The sequence below is a fragment of the Octopus bimaculoides genome, chromosome 13, assembly GCF_046866305.1.
Source record: "Octopus bimaculoides isolate indiv1 chromosome 13, ASM4686630v1, whole genome shotgun sequence".
Taxonomy (NCBI): Eukaryota; Metazoa; Mollusca; class Cephalopoda; order Octopoda; family Octopodidae; genus Octopus; species Octopus bimaculoides.
Window position 1 is genome coordinate 17,616,468 of NC_142940.1, and position 19,813 is coordinate 17,636,280.

The 19,813-nt window shown below is 37.1% G+C and overlaps 2 protein-coding genes across 4 annotated transcripts in view; one reads left to right on the plus strand and one right to left on the minus strand.

Moving 5' to 3' along the window:
* Positions 1-208: 208 nt before the first annotated feature.
* On the plus strand, positions 209-8,596 carry LOC106884326 (cytochrome c oxidase assembly factor 7 homolog). Its single transcript, XM_014935658.3, has 3 exons — positions 209-382; positions 6,751-6,891; positions 8,011-8,596. The coding sequence occupies exons 1-3, from the start codon at positions 283-285 to the stop codon at positions 8,433-8,435; spliced, it is 666 nt and encodes a 221-aa protein (XP_014791144.1). The 5' UTR covers positions 209-282; the 3' UTR covers positions 8,436-8,596.
* A 6,225-nt stretch (positions 8,597-14,821) lies between these two features.
* The window catches only part of LOC106884325 (UMP-CMP kinase), a 26,074-nt gene continuing 21,082 nt past the window's right edge, over positions 14,822-19,813 (minus strand). For all 3 annotated transcript variants that reach the window (XM_014935656.3, XM_014935657.3, XM_089361542.1), the window contains exon 7: positions 14,822-16,093. In XM_014935656.3, the coding sequence (XP_014791142.2) occupies positions 16,055-16,093 (39 nt within the window). In that variant the 3' untranslated portion in view covers positions 14,822-16,054. The remainder of the gene's footprint in view (positions 16,094-19,813) is intronic.

Here is a 19,813-nt window from a genome sequence, read left to right on the forward strand (position 1 = left end):
GTCGATGTAATCGACTTTAATCTCATCCCCAAAATTTGAGGTCTTGTGCTTCCAGTATAAAGGTTATTTGGTATAGGAATGCAAGAGAAGAGAAATAGTTTCATTTTCGGTTAGAGAGAGAGTGAGAGGTAAATGTAACTGTTTGTAAATAGATAGAAAGAAAGAGAAATAGAAAGACCGAGAGGGGTTGAAGGTAAATTAAGGGAAATAACTCCACTTAGCTTATGAACAAGCGAATGAACGAAAGGAAGGGAGTGAGGGCGAAGAAAAACATTTGTGGCGATGAATTACGACCTAAAGGACGAGGAACAGGCGAAAGCTTATTTGGAAAGAGTGGGAGTTGAATATAGATTTCAATGCTTCCACGAAAAATCTCCAGAAGGTATATAAAAACTCATTGACCATCAAACTATCATTGATTTGTTCTGTTATGTTTCTTTCATGTGAGTTTATTTTTCGAAGATTTAAGATTTCAATGTTTTCTTGAAATCTTTTTGAAACTCCCTTTCAGTTTATGTTAACAAATATAGTTTTAATAATCCTCTAACTTTTACCTATTTAGATTTTATCCGTCCTAGCGTTGCATAAACGGACAGAATGTCTAGAAATAAAGTGAGAGTATTGATTCTTGGAACAGGTACTTCACTAGAAATATATCTTGTGTTTAATTTGTGTCAAGTATAACAGCTTTACCGGTGACTTTTAGACGGGATGTTTTTGTCCTTAGTAACTTTCACCTTCGCATGTTAATGATTTTAAACGCATGGTTGTGTGAATGTGAGTGACAATGTGTATGTGTGCATAAAGTTCTCTGCCACATGGTAGTCTAAGAAAACATATAGCATTGAAGTTTGCAGCATGTGAGTGACATGTGAAGAAATATTAACCGTACCTACCCCAAACACTTCATACACAGAGAAAAAGAAAACCACTCGTAATGTAAATAGACGATTAAAATTGATGATCAACTCTTATGGTATATAGTATGAAGCAAACTAAATTTTAAAATTTCATGATGTTTCTTTACTTTTCAAAGTTAAATCTTGGATAGAGCAGCAAGAGAGAGAGAGAGAAGGACATTGATGACTAAGATTGATGGAAAGGTTAAGTGGTTGAAACAGTTGACCTTTGCAATAAAAATAAATTGTAACTTAAAAATAAATTATAAAATATTAGAAACTGGAGTCCCTTCCCACCATCACCAGAAGCCCCCTTGATATCCAAATATACAAACAAACTAAAAAAGTATGGGTACATTAAACATAACGTATCCAATTAGAAAACTTATATATCCTTTCTATCGTACGAGCAATGTATATATATATATATATATATATATATATATATAGTGTGTGTGTGTGGTACAATCCATGTCTTGTGAATGATTACGTAAGTTATACAACTACTTTTTGTTGATGTCATTCAAACAAAACTTAGGATGGAATAGTAGAATGTATTACATAATAATCGCTATCTCTTATGTAAACTTTAAGGAGTCGTTGCGGTGATATTGTTATGAAAATAATTTGTGTCTTTCGACAAGATCAATTAAGCTCCTCGTTGCTAGGTTGCTTAATCCCTTGATATTTTTTATAACGATGATCTGGAACTAGCACGAATCCAATTTATTACCTATAGAGATTACAAACAGTGAAAATCAAATGTTTAGGCCTATGTCTTCTGTGAGGGAACGGATTAAAAAGCATTTCTTCGGTTGTGACCATTTCGTCGCTTTTGTTTTTCCGATAGAAAACATTGCGATCATCATCATCATCATCATAATATATATATATATATATATATATATATATATATATATATATATATATATATATATATATATATATATATATATATATATATATATATATAGAGAGAGAGAGAGAGAGAGAGAGAGAGAGAGAGAGAGAGAGAGAGAGAGAGAGAGAGAAAATATTTGCGCTTCTCAACCACATAGCTTCGGGTTCAGTCTCCCTGCATGGCACCTGCGGCGGGTATCATCTGCTGAGGTTTCGGGCCTACCGAGGTCTTGTGAGAAAATTTGATACACACACACACACACGTGTGTGTGTTTGTGTGAAGGGAGTGATGAATGTGTGTATTTGTGTGTTGCCTTGACATCGCATGATAGTTGTAAACGAGCGTCACTGCCATACAAACAGGTCTTCCCTTAACAGTCTTGTTTGAAAACATATCCGGCCATGGGGAAATGTTAACTTGGAAACAGGTAAGGGTTGACAAAAAGGGTATCTAGATGTAGAAAATCTGGCTCATGCCAGATTTCGCCTGCCCCATGTGAACATGGAACAGGATGATGACACGAAGATGAGGATGATGATGGTATCTTGTTTCATCATCATCATCGTTTAACGTCCGCTTTCCATGCTAGCATGGGTTGGACGATTTGACTGAGGACTGGCGAACCAGATGGCTACACCAGGCTCCAATCTGATTTGGCAGAGTTTCTACAGCTGGATGCCCTTCCTAACACCAACCACTCCGAGAATGTAATGGGTGCTTTTGTGTGCCACTGGCATGAAGGCCATTCAGGCGGTACTGGCAACGGCCATGCTCAAAATGGTGTATTTTACGTGCCAGCGGCACTGGCAACGACCTCGCTCGAATGTCTTTTCATGTGCCACCGGCACAAGTGCTAGGAAGGTAACACTGGTAACGATCATGCTCCACATCTTGCCAGCTTTGGTCAAATTGTTAAATTATCCAACCCATACCAGTATGGACAACAGACATTAAATGATGGAAAGAAAGAACAACTTATAAGCACCGTGTGTGTTGTTGGTATTCTACAGAAAGTAAAGGAATTCATGAATGCTGGAAGGCTGTGAAGACAGCTTAGAAAATTGGGTAAATACCTTTTAAAAGATGGTAAAAGTGGCCAGCAAGCCTCCACAGGGAATTGAACCCTGCACTTCTCAAATTTCAGCTGAACCATTAAGCTAAGAAACCACTGACAATAAATATCATCTTTTTATAGTGCTCAGTAATACCTTCTGGAATGTGGGAGCATGCATGTGTATGTGTATATTTGTTGCAAATATAATCTAAATTAATTAGAATTTCTACATAATGCTAACATTATCTGCCTAAGCCCTCTGCTCCCCATGGAGCATAGACTTTTCTCCACTGCACTCAACTCTCGGCTGTCTTTCCTCACGTTTTGTTGGTTTACAATTGTCATCAATACTTTTTCTCAGTCTAGATGTCCATATTAGTCTGGCTTTTATCCTTTGACCTGTTCTGCATAAGAGGCTCCACCAAGAGCTTACACTCCACTGGCATAGCTCTCAACATTATTGAGGCACATAAGCCACCACTTTGCAATAAAGACTGGATCTTGTGGTGGATTATGTTGACTTGTATTTTACTAATCTATAGATTTGGCTCAGTGGTTAGAGCATTGGGCTCACAGTTCGGTTCCTGGACTGGGGTGTGTGTTGTGTTCTTGAGCAAGACACTTTATTTCACATCGCACCAGCTCACTCAGCTGTAGAAATTAGTTGTAATGTCACTAATGCTAAGCTGTTTTTGCCTTTGCCTTCCCTTTGGATAATATCAATGGTGTGGAGAGAGGAAACTGGTATGATGGGCGACTGCTGGTCTTCCATAAAACAACCTTGCCTGGACTTGTACCTCAGAGGGTAACTTTCTAGGTGCAATCCCATGGTCATTCATAACCAAAGGAGATCTTCACCCTTTACCCTATAGATTGCAGCCAAAAGCCTCCTTGCCTAGGTTAACTGGAACTAAAAGAGCATCACCAAAAATTACTCCATTTCCTATTCTCTTTGAGTACAAGGTAGACTTAGCATACATGTAACCATTCAGCAAACTTTCTGGTAGTGGGATGAACTATGCAGTGTGAGAGATGTGGGATCAATTAGACTGGCCTTCTAAAACGTGGTTCTCAACCAATGTCCATATAGCCCTTGGGGGCCACATGTAAGATTTTGTTGTTAAAGTTTATGCGCAATAAATTGCTTATACACAAAATATTTTAACAATATATTAAATACAATTCCTAATTATATTCAATTCTAAAAGTATAATAGGATTTTTTAAACACTGAGTGGCTATGAGGATCCAGTAGAGTGAAATAGGAATCAAAGAGTTCCACAGGTAAAAATTGGTTGAAAACCGCTGTTGTAAAGGGTTGCTAGTTGGTATAGAGTTACTTATGTAGCTTCCTTTTTTACTCATTTGATGGAGGAGGGATCAGGCTGTTACTGTGTAGTAGTTCATTATCTGGTGGAAAGTGTGTGGAGAAAGTCACACAGCCAAGGCATCGATGTGTGAACTTAATTGTTCTTGGGGTTGTAATAGAAGTACAATATTATGATTTGAGTTAATACCATTCAGCAAACTTTCTGGTAGTGGAACGAACTATGCAGTGTGAGAGATGTGGGACATCATTTGGAAAGCCATTGTAATCTGGACTTAAGCTAGTAATTTCTGGATCAATTAGACTAGATACTGATTTAGTATGGGCCAAAAACTGAAGTGCAATTGTGCCAGTGTGTACTTTGTTTTTCATGGTTAAGCATTTTTCTTTATTGATCATGAGCTGGTCTAATGGCAGGTAGCCTCGAACCACATCCAGTCAAGTTAAGTGTTTGTTGGGATGTTTGACTGGTTGGTACATCTATCAAACTTGAAAGTAGGTATCCCAGAATGAGCTCTGCAGGGACAGGACAAACTTAATATAAGGTTGTAACTGCTTAACCCATTACCTCCCATAATTCGATTAACTGGAATTTTTTTATGAAACTTTGATTTCTAGCATAAAACAGCCTAAGAAACACGCTGGAATGGTCAAAATAACATTTCAAAGTAACATTTTAAATAGAAATAAGCGAGATATTGGGTGAAAAATTAGCAAACCTCATTTGAATATCAGAGAAATATACCTAGTAGATATAACAAAAAGGTTAGATATGTGTAAATATTGACAGATAATTACGAAATTTGTAATTTTTAAGTGATCTCATATGCGATCACTGGTAGGTAATGTGTTAAGCAGAAAGACAACAACATAGTGAAGACAACAGATTACATTTCAATCATTTTAACGCCCACTTTTGCAATCTTCTATGGGTCAGTCAGAATTTTGTCAAGGCAAATTTTCTACAGCCAGATGCCCTTCTTGACATCAACCCTCAACTATTTCCAAGCAACATAATATTTCACATGGCCAGACAGGTTTTTCTGTGGAAAACTGGAAAATGAAAACAAGAAAAATAAAATTCATTCTTTCTTAAATTTAATGGTCTTTCTGAGAGCTACGTTCACCAATAAAATTTCATTCATTGTTTAATGTAGTAGATTTTAATTTTGCTTTAGAAAAATATTAACTATATGTATATAAATTCATGACATGGTTAGTGTTCTTGGGAAAAGCATCTACTTTTGTTTGTTTTATGTCTGTTTTTTCATGCTAGTATGGGTGGAATGAATATGTTATTGAAGCATTGTTTTACTGCTGAATGCCTTTCCTGTTTTACAAGTAAGGAGCCTCTTATTTCACAAGGCTTCAGAGGCACAAAGGGAGCAAACAAGTTATTGACAGAAGTGCCAATAACAATACAACTCAGTCATGGTAACCTTTGAATAAACAAGCACAAAATATAAACAAACATATATGTATCTCTCTGTCTCTCACTATATATATATATTTTTCTTTTCTGTTACTCTTTTACTTGCTTCAGTCATTTGATTGCGGCCATGCTGGAGCACCGCCTTTACTTGAACAAATCGACCTCAGGACTTATTCTTTGTAAGCCTAGTACTTATTCTATCGGTTCTTTTGTCGAACCGCTAAGTTTCAACGACATAAACACACCAACATCGGTTATCAAGTGTTTTGAGTTCAAATGCCACCAGAGTTGACTTTGCCCTTCATCCTTTCAAGATCAATAAAATATATACCAGTTGAGCACTGGAGTCAGTGTAATCAACTTACTCCCTCCCCTCAAATTGCTGGACTTGTGTAAAAATTATAAAACCATTATTATCTTCTTCCTTCCTCTCATCCATTTTGGAGGCTCTGCAAAAGCTTAGGGCTACCGCACTTCCTTCACTGGCCAAGAAATATTTAAAACAAAGTCGGTTTCATCTATCACCATTTTTTATGCACATTGAGATGCAGCAATGTCTGTGTGGTTAAGGAGCTTGCTCCCCAACCATGAGGTCTTCTGTTCAGTCCTACTACATGGAACCTTGGGCAAGTGTTATCTACTATAATCATGGGTTGACCAAAGCCTTGTGAGTGGGTTTCGTAAACAGAAACTGAAACAAACCTGTTGTATACATTTATGTATGTGTATACCTTTGTCCTGATATCACATCATAGTTGTAAATGAGCATCACTGTCAACAAGTGAGGTTGTTTGTTTCCAGTCTTCTGCAGAAAAACCTATCTGACCATGTAAAATATTACGTTGCTTGGAAACAGTTGAGGGTTGGTGTCAGAAAGAGCATCTGGCTGTAGAAAATTTGCCTTGACAAAATTCTGACTGACCCATACAAGCATGCAAAAGTGGACATTAAAATGATTGAAATGTAATCTCTTGTCTTCATTGTATTGTCTTCCTTTTCCAACTTAAGCACTTACAGCATCATATTAAGTTTTATTATCCATTCATAGATTGACCATTTTGTAAGGCACAGTAAAATACAAAAGGTAAAGTGCTGTTTTAGTAGCAGTAACTTACTGTCTCTTTCTTCCTTATTGTAGGCTGCCACAGACTGGCTGATTATTTTGAATCTGTGAAAAAAGAAAATGAACGAGCAGCAAAAATGTACAAATCAACCTGTGATGACTATCACTATGGTCATAGTTGTTATAAATATGGGAATTACAGAACTGTAGGACAAGGTAGGTAGTTCTTATTGGTTACCTTACGTCTTTCATTTCATTAATTATAACTATCTGTTCGTTTATTTTTGTATGACCTCAATTGTTCTGATATGCATGACCTTGCATCCTTTATTAACTATTCTCATGAATGCTGCACAACTGCAGTAAGATTTATTTTATATTATACTGCTGATTATACTAGCTTCTCAGAATTTGTCTGTTTCTCTCTCTCTCTCTCTAAATAGATAGACAGATAGATAGATATAGGAGAATTTGTTTTGGGGCTTGAAAATATACCTGATTCTGAAAAACGTGTAGTCATTTTTAAATAGATTTATTCACATACCAAACTTGTGACAATTTTTTGCTTATCAATGGTACAAATATGTATTAAAAAAAAAAGGAGTAAAAGAGAGTAATAGGTGCAGGTGTGGCTGTATGGTAAGAAGCTTGTTTCCCAACCACATGCTTCTGGGTTCAGTCTTCTACTATAGTCTCAGGCCAACCAAAGCTTTGCAAGTGGATTTGGTAGATGGAAACTGAAAGAAGCCAGCATCGAGGTTGTGAGTTTGATTCCCAGACTGGGCTGCATGTTGTGTTCTTGAGCAAGACACTTTATTTCACGTTGCTCCAGTTCACTCAGCTGTAGAAATGAGTTGTGACGCCACTGGTGCCAAGTTGTATCAGCCTTTGCCTTGGATAACATTGGTGGCATGGAGAAGGGAGGCTGGTGTGCATGGGCAACTGCTGGTCTTCCATAAAACAACCTTGCCTGGACTTGTGCCTTGGAGGGTAACTTTCTAGATGCAATCCCATTGTCATTCATGACCAAAGGGGGTCACCCTCACCCTTTATGTGTGTGTGTGTGCATCTTTGTCGCCCACCACTGCTTGACAACTGATGCTGATGTCCCCATAACTTAGTGGTTTGACAAAAGAGACCAATAGAATAAACACTAGGCTTAAAGTAATAAGTACTAGGGTCAATTCATTCGACTAAAAATTCTCCAAGGTGGTGCCCCAGCAAGGCCACAGTCTACTGACCAAAAGAGATAAAAGATATATATGCTAATGAAAAAATTAATAAAGCTAATTTTATCGAATAAAACTCATTTTGGCTTTTTTTTTTATTGTGCAGGGTGTGAAAAAGACATAACAGAAGCAATTAAATATGAGACCAAAGGATGTGATTATGATTACATTCCTGCATGTTACCAGACAGGAATCTTAAGTCTAAGTAAAGGACATCAGAATATTCCAAATGCCGTAACCTATCTCACCAAAGCTTGCTCAAATAATCACCCTCTTGCATGTTTTAATCTCAGCGCACTTTATATGCGAGACCAGACTGAATTAAAGAAAGATATGAAAAAAGCTTTTGAATTAGCATTAAAAGGCTGTGAACTTGGACATCTTTATTCTTGTGTGAATCTTAGCATTATGTATCGGCGTGGTGATGGTGTGGATCAGAATTCTGAATTAGCTGATAAATATAAGAAAAAAGCCCAGTCAATGAGAGATGAGCTAGTCAAATCAGAACAGACTATTCGAATGAATGAGTGATAATGCTCCATCTAGTTTAATATTTGGTACTCTAGGAAAAGAATGATCTCACCTGCTGTTTTGTCTTCTTGTGCGAATTTCGACTTCTTTTTCACTTCACAAAATATCTATTCTTAATTTGTTTGTAAATAAATTTTGAAACTAGATTTTACAAAAAGAAATTTCTTATTGTTTAACTTTTTGTGTATATGTGTGTCATCATCATCATCATTTAATATCTGTTGTCCATGCTGGCATGAGCTGGACAGTGTATATATATCAGGTCATCAAGTATGAAATTTGTAGTAAGGTATATGGTGAACTTTGAAAGCTGCTCATTTTGTGCCATTATCATATTTTGACAATCTTTATTTTTTGTTAGAAAGCTGACACATCTATTTCTTTTTTCTAACTCATTTTGCACTTTATAAAGTATTTATAAATTGTTTTTTGCTGTTTTTGTTTAGAGATGGATAAGTGGGAAATCTACAGTTTTGAAATTTGAGTTCTTTCTTGGAAATACAGCATCACAGACAGCTCGGAATATTAATGGAGTATTTTATTCCAATGTTATTACACAGCAGACAGTATCAAATTGGTTTGCAAAATTTCGTTCTGGTAACTTTGACCTCACAAATGAGCAATGCTGTCAACCAGAAACAAAGGTGGCAGATGAACTGAAAGCCACTGTCGAGTCAGATCCATCTCAAAGGGCCTGTGAATTATTGTTGTTTGGTGTTTGCAAGTAAACAATATTGATTTGTAGAATCTCTCATTTTCAAATTGTTTGTAGTATTTTATTCTGAGAGATATAAGTACTTGATTGGCTCTTGTGCGGGTGGCACATAAAATACACCATTTTGAGCGTGGCCGTTGCCAGTACCGCCTGACTGGCCTTCGTGCGGGTGACACGTAAAAGCACCCACTACACTCTCTGAGTGGTTGGCGTTAGAAAGGGCATTCAGCTGTAGAAACTCTGCCAAATCAGATTGGAGCCTGGTGTTGCCATCCGGTTTCACCAGTCCTCAGTCAAATCGTCCAACCCATGCTAGCATGGAAAGCGGACGTTAAACGATGATGATGATGTTACAATACTATGATTTTTGTATTGTTTCCTTGCAAAGTCAGTGTAAACAGTGATTCGTTCCTTCCTGTTGTAATCAGGTATAGCTTGATTGTCACTGAGTGTTTCACTAATTTGCAATATTTGTAGACTTGAAATATTTTGTGTGATCTTTGCGGGCCCTTGTTAAATCTTAATGTTTTGCTATTTTTTAAAATGTTTCCTTGAAGCATCTGTAAATATTTTACAATGAAAGGCTGTGCTAAAGAAGTTTGCTTTCTTATCACATGGTTTCAGGTTCAATCTCTGCATGACACCTTGGGCAAGTGATTTCTACTATAGCCCTGTGCTGACCAAAGCCTTGCAAGTTGGAAACTGAAAGATGCCTGTTATATGAATGTATGTTAGTGTCATCTTGTCTTGACAGTGCATGATAGTTGTAAACAAATGTCAGTGGCATTTGTTTCCAATCTGCATGAAAATATTACTTTACTTACAGATAAGGATTAGCAACAGGAAGGGCATCCAGTTACAGAAAATCTTCCTCAATTAACTCCATCTAGTGGAGGCACGTGGCTTAGTGGTTAGAGTGTTGGACTCATGATCATAAGATTGTGGTTTCGATTCCTGGTTCGGGTAATGTGTTCTTGAGCAAGACACTTCATTTCACGTTACTTCAGTCCACTCAGCTGGTAAAAACAAGTAATCTTGCAACAGATCAGCATCCAGTCCAAGTGGGGAATATATGTCATGAAACCGGCCCTTATGAGTCAGTGTGACATGAGAAGGTAACCGTTACCATTTTTTTTTCACCTAATTTCATCAGATGCATGCAAGCATGAGAAAGTTGATATAAGAATATTCATGATGTGTGTGTATTCTGGTGTCTTATTTTAGTGAGTTACTAGGGGTTTTTGCAATGGTTTGGGCTGCAGGAAGGAATTATACCAGTGGCTTTCACAAGCTCTTCAAGTCCAAGAGATCAATACAGTTGATATTCCTTTTGAAGAGTTGTATGGATGGAATTCCAGAATGACAATGTTCTTGGGAGAAAGGACTGGATAAATTAGTGGTGGGCTACACTACAGTTCATGAAAGGTCAAACTATTGAATTGAATGATCTTAAAAGGTGGTAGTACAAGACCAGCCAGCTTTGGGGACTAGAAACCATTGTAGTTGCAGTAGAAAAGACAATATGGAGACACCATGACTATGGGCCAAAGGCTGGAGTGTATTGCAAGTACCTTCATACCAATTGAACCTTTGCCTGTCTAAAGCCATTTTCATAAGTTTGTTCTAAACGTCCATGCTTATTTTCATACTTTTAGCTAGCTCTTGTTTCATATGTTCTGGATAATACCAAAGTTCTCCTTTCCTAAGTCCCAAGTTACTGTGGTGGTTGAAAAAAATTGGGAATGTTTACCATATATGATGCTTAGAGGCCAATGAAGTGTCTTGTGTCATATGATACATGGGATAGGCAAAAGGGTCACCCTTGAATTTTGTTAGGGGTAACTGTAGGAGGCTGAAGTATTTCCTGATATTGAAGAGGAAAATCTGTCTTTGTGATGTAGTCTTGGCCAGTAACAAAGCGCTAGAGGGAGTAGGGCATGTAGTACTTTTACGGAGGCAGCATAAAGGTCTCCTGTGTAAATTTGTACAGGATTGGTGGTGGCCTGAGGTGAAGTGGGGGTGGGGTGGTAAACTCAAGGGCTGCTCCAGGCAGCACACACTCTAGCTATGCTACCAGTCTTTGTTATGTTGAAGATGTGATATGACCAGGAAAGATGTCAGTGAGGACGAGACAAAGTATTTGTAATAACTATGAGAGTTCTAGTTTTGAGTTGTTCATGTTTGGGCAAGTAACTGTTATTTCCTTTTGCAATATTATTATCCCTTTAACACTCAGATTACTCAGTCAAATGTAATGCTTAATTCATTCATGTTGCTTTGAAGTAATCAAGTATTATCTCATAGCTTTGGAATTTCAATGACGTGGTTGTTTTTTGAACAAAATCGAGAGGTTTGACATGGCTGGTTTCAACACAAAACTGGTAGAATATTTGGGCCAGATATGATCAATTTAAATGCTAAAGGGGTTAACAGACATCTTTTATTTAGAGCAGTGGTTCTCAACCATTTTTTGACCTCGTATTTTATTTGGGTGGATTCCCGTAGCCATTTGATGTTTTAAAACATCTTGTTTTATTGCACATAAATTTTAACTGAAAAATCTTATATGGACCCTGGTTGAAAACCACTGATTTAGAGCTTTAAGGTGTGACTGTGTGGCCGAGGGACTTGCTTCCCAATCATGTGGTCTTAGGTTCAATTCCATTGTGTGGTACCTTGAGTGTCTTCTACTATAAACCTGGGTTGACTAAAAGCCTTGTGCATTTGGTAGGTGGAAACTAATTATATATATATATATATATTTAATTAAACACAAAAAACACACACACACACACACATGAACAAATAAATAAATAAAAACAAATACAAACGAACACGTATTAACAGAGTATATAGGTGATACAGACACTCCCCATACACACATGCACCTACAAGACACAGACACATTGAAAGACATGCATGCGTAGACACATACAATAGGAATACAAAATGGCTGATATTTAGCAAGGTGAGACACACATAAGAAGGAAGGAAACAAAGGACCACTGATGAGGTCACAGAAGTGTGACGAAAGAACTCTGGCCGAAATAAGATTAATGTAATATAAAGCTGAAGCAAATTAACACCAAATATACAGTGCATGTGTTTTTATTGGCTAAACTGGCAATATGACCATCCCCAAGTACAACAACATATATATATATATATATATATATATATATATATATATATATATATATATATATATATATATATATATATATATATATATATATATATATATATATATATATATATATATATATATATATATATATATATAGTAGAAAAAGAAAGTCCTTGGTACAGTTCTATATATTTTTTAAAAATTAATACGAGTGACTTTCCTGATATTTTTCCCACTTTAATGATTTGATCAGTGATTCCCAATATGGGGCATATTCCCCACTAGTGGGGCCAGGGAAAACAGTGGTTGGCATGTAGGATCCAAAATTCTTTTACCTTTTTATTTTTTTTAAGTGGGACATGGATTTGTGAAAATCTTTTCACAGCAAATATACTACACCCATACACAGCCTGGCCAAACCAATCCCACCAACCAAACATACTGTGTGAAGGTTGTTTGCTACAGTATAGGGATATTCTAATACCCTGGTGTAGATACCTCTTTAAGGAAGGTACTTAATTATGAGAAGTCAATACTCAGTACCTAAAAGAATTACTGGTAGATTCTTTTGTATAAAATAATTGTGATAGAATATTAAAAATAAAGTTGTTTTTTTTTTTCCAACCATTAGTGGGGCATGTATTTTTTTTGGAAAGTTATAGTGGAGCCTGGGGAAAAATAAGTTGAAAAACACTGGATTAGATACAGTATTTACAATTGACGGATATTTGTTCTCATCTTGTTTGTCGTTAACACGTTCCGGCTGATATACCATCCAGCCTTCATCAGGTGTCTTGGGGAAAGTTCGAACCTGGGTTCTCGGTTGTTGTTTCGAGTTGAACTTGGAATCTTGGGGTTAGTAGCCCATGCCCTTAACCACTATGCCATATGCCCACGGGCAATTATGGAGTGAATTTTAGATGCTTACAAATCCTATTGTGTGTGTTTCCTTCTCTTTATTCTGCCTCCTTTCTTTTTGTATTTAATACTTTATATGGGTATGTGCTTGTGTGTTTTTACTTAAACTACACAGAAATATAGATGTCACTGTGACCTGACACTAAGATGACCAGCTGAAAGAAAGACAGGTTATTTTTCTATTCAGGATGTATTATTTTTATTTTCCAAAATACAAAATTCATTTCATAAAATAACGCATACCCTATTTTTTCCTCTTATTTTTATTTTGACCTATCTCAATTTGTATTCAATCCTTTATATGTGTGTGTGTGTGTGTGTGTGTGTGTGTGTGTGGTTTTGTAACACCCCTACCTCCATCCTGAAACAAACTAAGATTACATTAAAAGAAATTTGTTACCAAAGAAAGAACAGTTTGAAAATTGTTTTTAAGCAAGAAACTCAGTCCCAAATCAAAGAGCCTTGTTTTTTTTTTGTCTTTATATAAAACAGTTACAACAGGATTTGTAAATAGCTAATCATTAAGGTGGAAAAAATTACCCCCTCCCCCCACACACCAAAAAAAGTCATTCTTATTCATTTTCTTTCAATTAGGCATGGTTGTATGGCAAGAAGTTTGCTTCCCAATCACATGGTTCTAGGTTCAGTCCCACTTCATAGCAACCTTGATTTGTTTGACTAAAGGTGCTACTCCAGCATGGCCGCAGTCAAATGACTGAATCAAGTAAAAGAAGGAATAATATATTTCTTTTATATATTCAGGCATTTCCTTTATGGCCACAGCTCCAGTCCCTCTCCCAGCTGAGTGGTCTTTGCCTTCCAGGAGGCAGTACAACGTAAAATACACTCATGTCAGTGACATGTAAAAGCACCCAGCACAGTCTGTAAAGTGGTTGGTGTTAGGAAGCGCATTCAGCAGTAGAAACCAGACAATTGGAGCCTGGACAGCTCCTGTCCAGCAAAGAAAATGGACGTTAAACGATGATGATTTATGTATGTATGTGTGTGTGTGTATCTATATATATATATATATACACACACAGTTGGAGGCGCAATGGCCCAGTGGTTAGGGCAGCGGACTCGCGGTTTCGATTCCCAGACCGGGCGTTGTGAGTGTTTATTGAGCGAAACCACCTAAAAGCTCCACGAGGCTCCAGCAGGAGATGGTGGCGAACCCTGCTGTACTCTTCCACCACAACTTTCTCTTACTCTTACTTCCTGTTTCTGTTGTGCCCGTAATTCAAAGGGTCAGCCTTGTCACACTGTGTCACGCTGAATATCCCCAAGAACTACGTTAAAGGTACACGTGTCTGTGGAGTGCTCAGCCACTTGCACGTTAATTTCACGAGCAGGCTGTTCCGTTGATCGGATCAACTGGAATCCTCGACGTCGTAAGCGACGGAGTGCCAACAAACAAATACACAGTGAGCTTTGACACAATTCCACGTACAAAATTCTGGTCACAAGATATGTTAACCTAAGGTCATTGCAGAAGACACTTGTCCAAGATGCAATACAGTGGGATTGCATGTAGAACCACAATGTTATGAAACAAACTTTTTAAACACACACCCATATCGTCATCTTAAATGAATTCTAACTCATTTCAATATAAGACAAACACTATTTATGTTTCACATAAGTTTAATGAGGGACAAAAGGAAATATATACATTGTCATCTTTTTGCTATAAATAATAAAGACTTTTTTTTTTCTCTTTTATAATGGACGTATTGGAAATGATGCAGAGCAATGTAAATACTTTAAGCCAGAAGTAGATGTGTTTTAGCCTAATTGGATCGATTGTTTTTAATGAGATGTTGCTACCTTACCAGTCAAAAACTTTGAAGTTCTGAACTTATTTGTAAAGTTACTGTTTACTATGCCAAAGACCACTTTTTTCATTAATAATTACAAGATTTTAGAAATTTTATGTATGAATAAAATTTATCTTGGATTCTCTTTTCCTGATTTTTCTATTTGACAATCATAGTTTTAACCTAAAGGGATTAACAAAATATTTTCTGATGGGAAAATTAGAACTACTCTGATTGTAAGGCTTTACATTTTTCAGTGAAAATATTAAGAGACTATATAAAAGATTATGCTTTAGTGTATAGAAAGTCTTTATAATGAAAATGCTAAAATCTGAAGGAAAAAAAAAAACTGCTTCATAGCATCAATATATTTTGAATAAAACAAAAACTAGTAAGAAATTGTTAAATATATATGTATATATTTTGTTCATACAATGATTTTATATGCTGTAAATACATGAACACATATGAAAAAAGCTGAAATCCATTAAAACAAGGAGCACCCCTACTCGAATTTTTAAATGACTTCATGACCATGTGAACAACACCAGTTTGTAAAGTGGTATGTAGCTATAGGAATACCCTTGGTCACCAATACATTATAACCATTAGCAATAGGAATATCATCATTCACCAATACACTAGTCGGTTTTCCAACAATTATTTTATAACTTTAAGGGAACTCAATGCAATAAAATACTGCAATGTAAATTATCAAATATTTCTAGATGCAAGATAGTGGTATCAATAGACAAGGGACACACAATGACAACAGCTATTGTGTGGTTGTTTCTGCACTTGAATAATAAATGTGTATAAACTGCCCAAGTGCCCTGGAAAAGTTATGGTTTTATTTTGTTTACCATATATGGGGAAGGGAAAATAAAAAGAAGCAAAAATCAAATATAAAACAAAATGTATATGAAGGAAATGACTGCTATCTAAAAATAAACAAAAAATTTCGCAGATTTAAATATTGATAAAGATTGATGCATTGCTTCCCTTCAGTTTCAATAAAAACAAATGACGTGTTCATTTCTTTTCATAAGTTATCAAAAATAGTTTTTACTTCCTCAAAAACCTGAAAATAGAAAAAAGAACATAAGAAAGTATTAATGTAGGATTAAAAAAGATTTAAATTAGAATATATAACATGATTATTGTTGTGACTATCACATGACCATCAGAGAAAAGTTTCTTGTAATAGTATTGCTAATTATATAATGACATTCAAACCTCAAGGGTATATATCTCTCTGTCTTCATTTACTCAACCATCCCATTTATATTCTGATCCCTGTCCCTTGTGAGTATGCTCAGCATTTTGCCAACATCTCTATCCTGCTGTCTCCCACTCTCTCTCTCTCTCCTTCTCCTGCACTTCCCTCAGGTTGGATAACCATATATTTGTTTGCAGTAGCACACCTGTTTCTGTCTTCATTCCTGATCTCTCTCTCTCCCCCCTTGGGTAATCTTGTACTTCCTCTACAGCAATACACCTCTTTCTATCTCTCTGTCTCACTATAACCTTTCATCATCCGACACAAGACCACCTCTTCCAATGAGCCCTTCCCTCTTGAAAGTTTTTTTTATGTCTTGCAAGTACTTGGTGACCCTGTCAGTGCAGGTTCAACTTAAAAGCATCCAATCCACACTGTAAAGAGGTTGGTGTTCGGAAGGGCATCCAGCTGTAAAGACCTTGCCAAAACTGACCTCGTCTGTGCTTGTGCCATGTAAAAAGCACTAAGTCTACTCTGCTGAGTGGATGGTGTTAGGAAGGGCATCCAGCTGTAAGAATCCTGCCAAACAGTCACAGAAGCCTGGCTGGCTCTTGTGAAATCGTCCCACCCATGCTACCATGGGTGGGCAGATGTTAAACGATGATGAGTATCATTTGAAATTCCTTTGTTGTCTCATAAATTCAACATTGCGTGTTGACTTACTAAGAACATTCACAGATTCACAGTTACAATTGGCCAAGAAAGTCGTGCATTGCACAAATAAATGAGGTGTCACTAGTTTGAGTAGTGACATTGCATTTGTCAATGTTCAGAACACTTAACTCAGGCAAACTGTACTAAGTATCATGATTAGGCAGTTCACAATGAGTTCTAAATGAACCCTCCTTAGAGCCTACAGAAGGTAACAAAGAGCTGTCCCAGCATTTTGCCTGAATCCTCTGTGAGCTCCACCATGAGCTCAGCCTTGATTTCCATTACAGATTATTTGTATGTATAAAAATCCATATCACATTAAACTAATGCATATCATTCATAATTGGATGGCTATTCTTCTCTTGTGCTTGCAGCACATAGCAAAATACAAAGATGAGTTGTTAATCAGACACAAATGGTACAATTTTGATATATTCTTGCCTTGTTTCACACAAAGCAGAAGATTTCTGCTGGTATTTTTGAAGTTTTTCAATACTTTCCCCATTGGGATAAACTATATCAATAATTAATTTCTTTTTTAGTTATTATTTTCTAAAATTAAATTTGGTCTTTTGGTAGTGGATGGTTTTACATAGAAGCAGGCATGTGCCATCAGTAATTACTCAGGGTAGGCAGTTGGTGACCTCTATGTAGTAAAACACAAAAAATAAGTGAAACACCAAGTTGAAGGCAGATTTACTTCTGCCTTTACAGTACATAAAGAAAACTGTGTTGTAAGAGTGTATACAGCACGTGTACTACAGCAGTACCGTGCGTAGCTTAAATACTGAGATTGAAAAGCAGGGGCGAATTATGCCTACCTAATCTACAAAATAATAAAATATTTTGCATTTTATGCATAGTAATCAGAGTAACCTTCATAATTTTATTGAATTAAGTGCATATTTTGCCATAAAAGGCAAATGTTGCTATTGATCTATTTTATTCAAGGTAGGCACTGCTTAACTTGCTTAGCTGGACGGCATGTCCCTGCATAGAAGATATTCAAAATTCTAGCACAATTTCTTTCACTTATTTCCCCTTGCAGCTTCTCTATCCTGTCTGATTTTTATACCACACTAATTTTCTTTCAACAAATACTGCTTGCTTTGCTCAAGCTATAGCTTGAACAGTCAATTCCTGGTATTTTACATTCATGCAGAAAATGATTAGCAGAATTGTTAGAGTGCCAGACAAAATGCCTTCTGTTGAGTTCAAATTCTGCTGAGGTCAACTTTGCCATCCATCCTTTTGGAGGTTGATAAAATATTAGTTCAGTTTTTAGTTCAACTTAACTGACTAACCTTCTTCCCTCAAAACTGCAGGCCTTGGGCCTATATCAGAAAATTACTAATTTTATTATTATTTGTTACTTCAATGTTTTTTTTTTTATATATCACAAGTAAGGTAATCAAATCTATCTATTTACCTATATACATACAATATATATATATATATATATATACATATATATACATATATATACATACATATACATATATACATACATATACACATATATATATACATACATATATATGACCTTGCCCTAATTGCGGAGTCACTATCAGAACTAGAGGAGAAGTTTCAGGTGTGGAAGCAAGGTCTAGAATTGAAGGGCCTTAGAGTCAACCTAGCTAAAACCAAAATCCTAATAAGTAGGAAGGTAGATAAAACACAAACCCCTTCAGGTAGATGGCCCTGCTCAGTATGTAGAAAAGGAGTAGGTAGTAACTCTATAAGATGTACCCGGTGCAAGCTATGGACACATAAGAGGTGCAGCAACATCAAAGGCAGGTTAACTAGCAAGTTAGTTTTTGTTTGTGGCAGATGTTCAGGTGCAATAAAGACTGTAAATAAACAGGAAACAACTTCTATCTCATTCCAGGGTGAAAAACTAGAGGTAGTCGATAGCTTCCGCTATCTGGGCGACCAAGTTAGTAGTGGGGGTGGGTGCGCTGAAAGTGTAGCTGCTAGAATAAGAATAGCCTGGGCAAAGTTTAGAGAGCTCTTACCCCTGCTGGCGACAAAGGGACTCTCACTCACAGTAAAAGGCAGACTGTATGACGCATGCGTACGAACAACCATGCTACATGGCAGTGAAACATGGGCTGTAACTGCTGAGGACATACGTAAGCTCACAAGGAATGAAGCCAGTATGCTCCGTTGGATGTGTAATGTGAATGTGAATACCCGTCAGAGTGTAAGTATCTTGAGAGAAAAGCTGAACATTAGAAGCATCAGTTGTGGCGTGCAAGAGAGACGATTGCGCTGGTATGGACATGTGGTGAGAATGGATGAGGATAGCTGCGTGAAAAAGTGCCACACTCTAACAGTTGAGGGAACCCGTGGAAGAGGTAGGCCCAGGAAGACCTGGGCTGAGGTGGTGAGGCAAGACCTTCGTACATTGGGCCTCACCGAGGCGATGACTACTGACCAAGACCTTTGGAAATGTGCTGTGCGTGAGAAGACCCGGCAAGCCAAGTAAGATCGTTGCCAGTGCCCCTGGACTGGTTCTTGTGCGGGTGGCACATGAGATGCACCATTTTGAGCATGGCCGTTGCCAGTACCGCCTGACTGGCTCCCGTAGGATTTTCGAGCGAGATCGTTGCCAGTGCCCCTGGACTGGCTTGTGCGGGTGGCACATAAAAGACACCATTTCGAGCGTGGCCGTTTTCGTGCGGGTGACACGTAAAAGCACCCATTACACTCTCTGAGTGGTTGGCGTTAGGAAGGGCATCCAGCTGTAGAAACTCTGCCAAATCAGACTGGAGCCTGGTGTTGCCATCCGGTTTCACCAGTCCTCAGTCAAATCGTCCAACCCATGCTAACGACGATGATGATGATGATATATATATATATATATAC

What these genes read in the sequence shown, in the direction of transcription:
- LOC106884326 (XM_014935658.3), top strand. Translation starts at nt 283, where the DNA reads ATGAATTACGACCTAAAGGACGAGGAACAGGCGAAAGCTTATTTGGAA. An exon ending in CCACGAAAAATCTCCAGAAG is followed by an intron (nt 383 to 6,750) that starts GTATATAAAAAC and finishes TCCTTATTGTAG; the next exon opens with GCTGCCACAGACTGGCTGAT. An exon ending in TTACAGAACTGTAGGACAAG is followed by an intron (nt 6,892 to 8,010) that starts GTAGGTAGTTCT and finishes TTTATTGTGCAG; the next exon opens with GGTGTGAAAAAGACATAACA.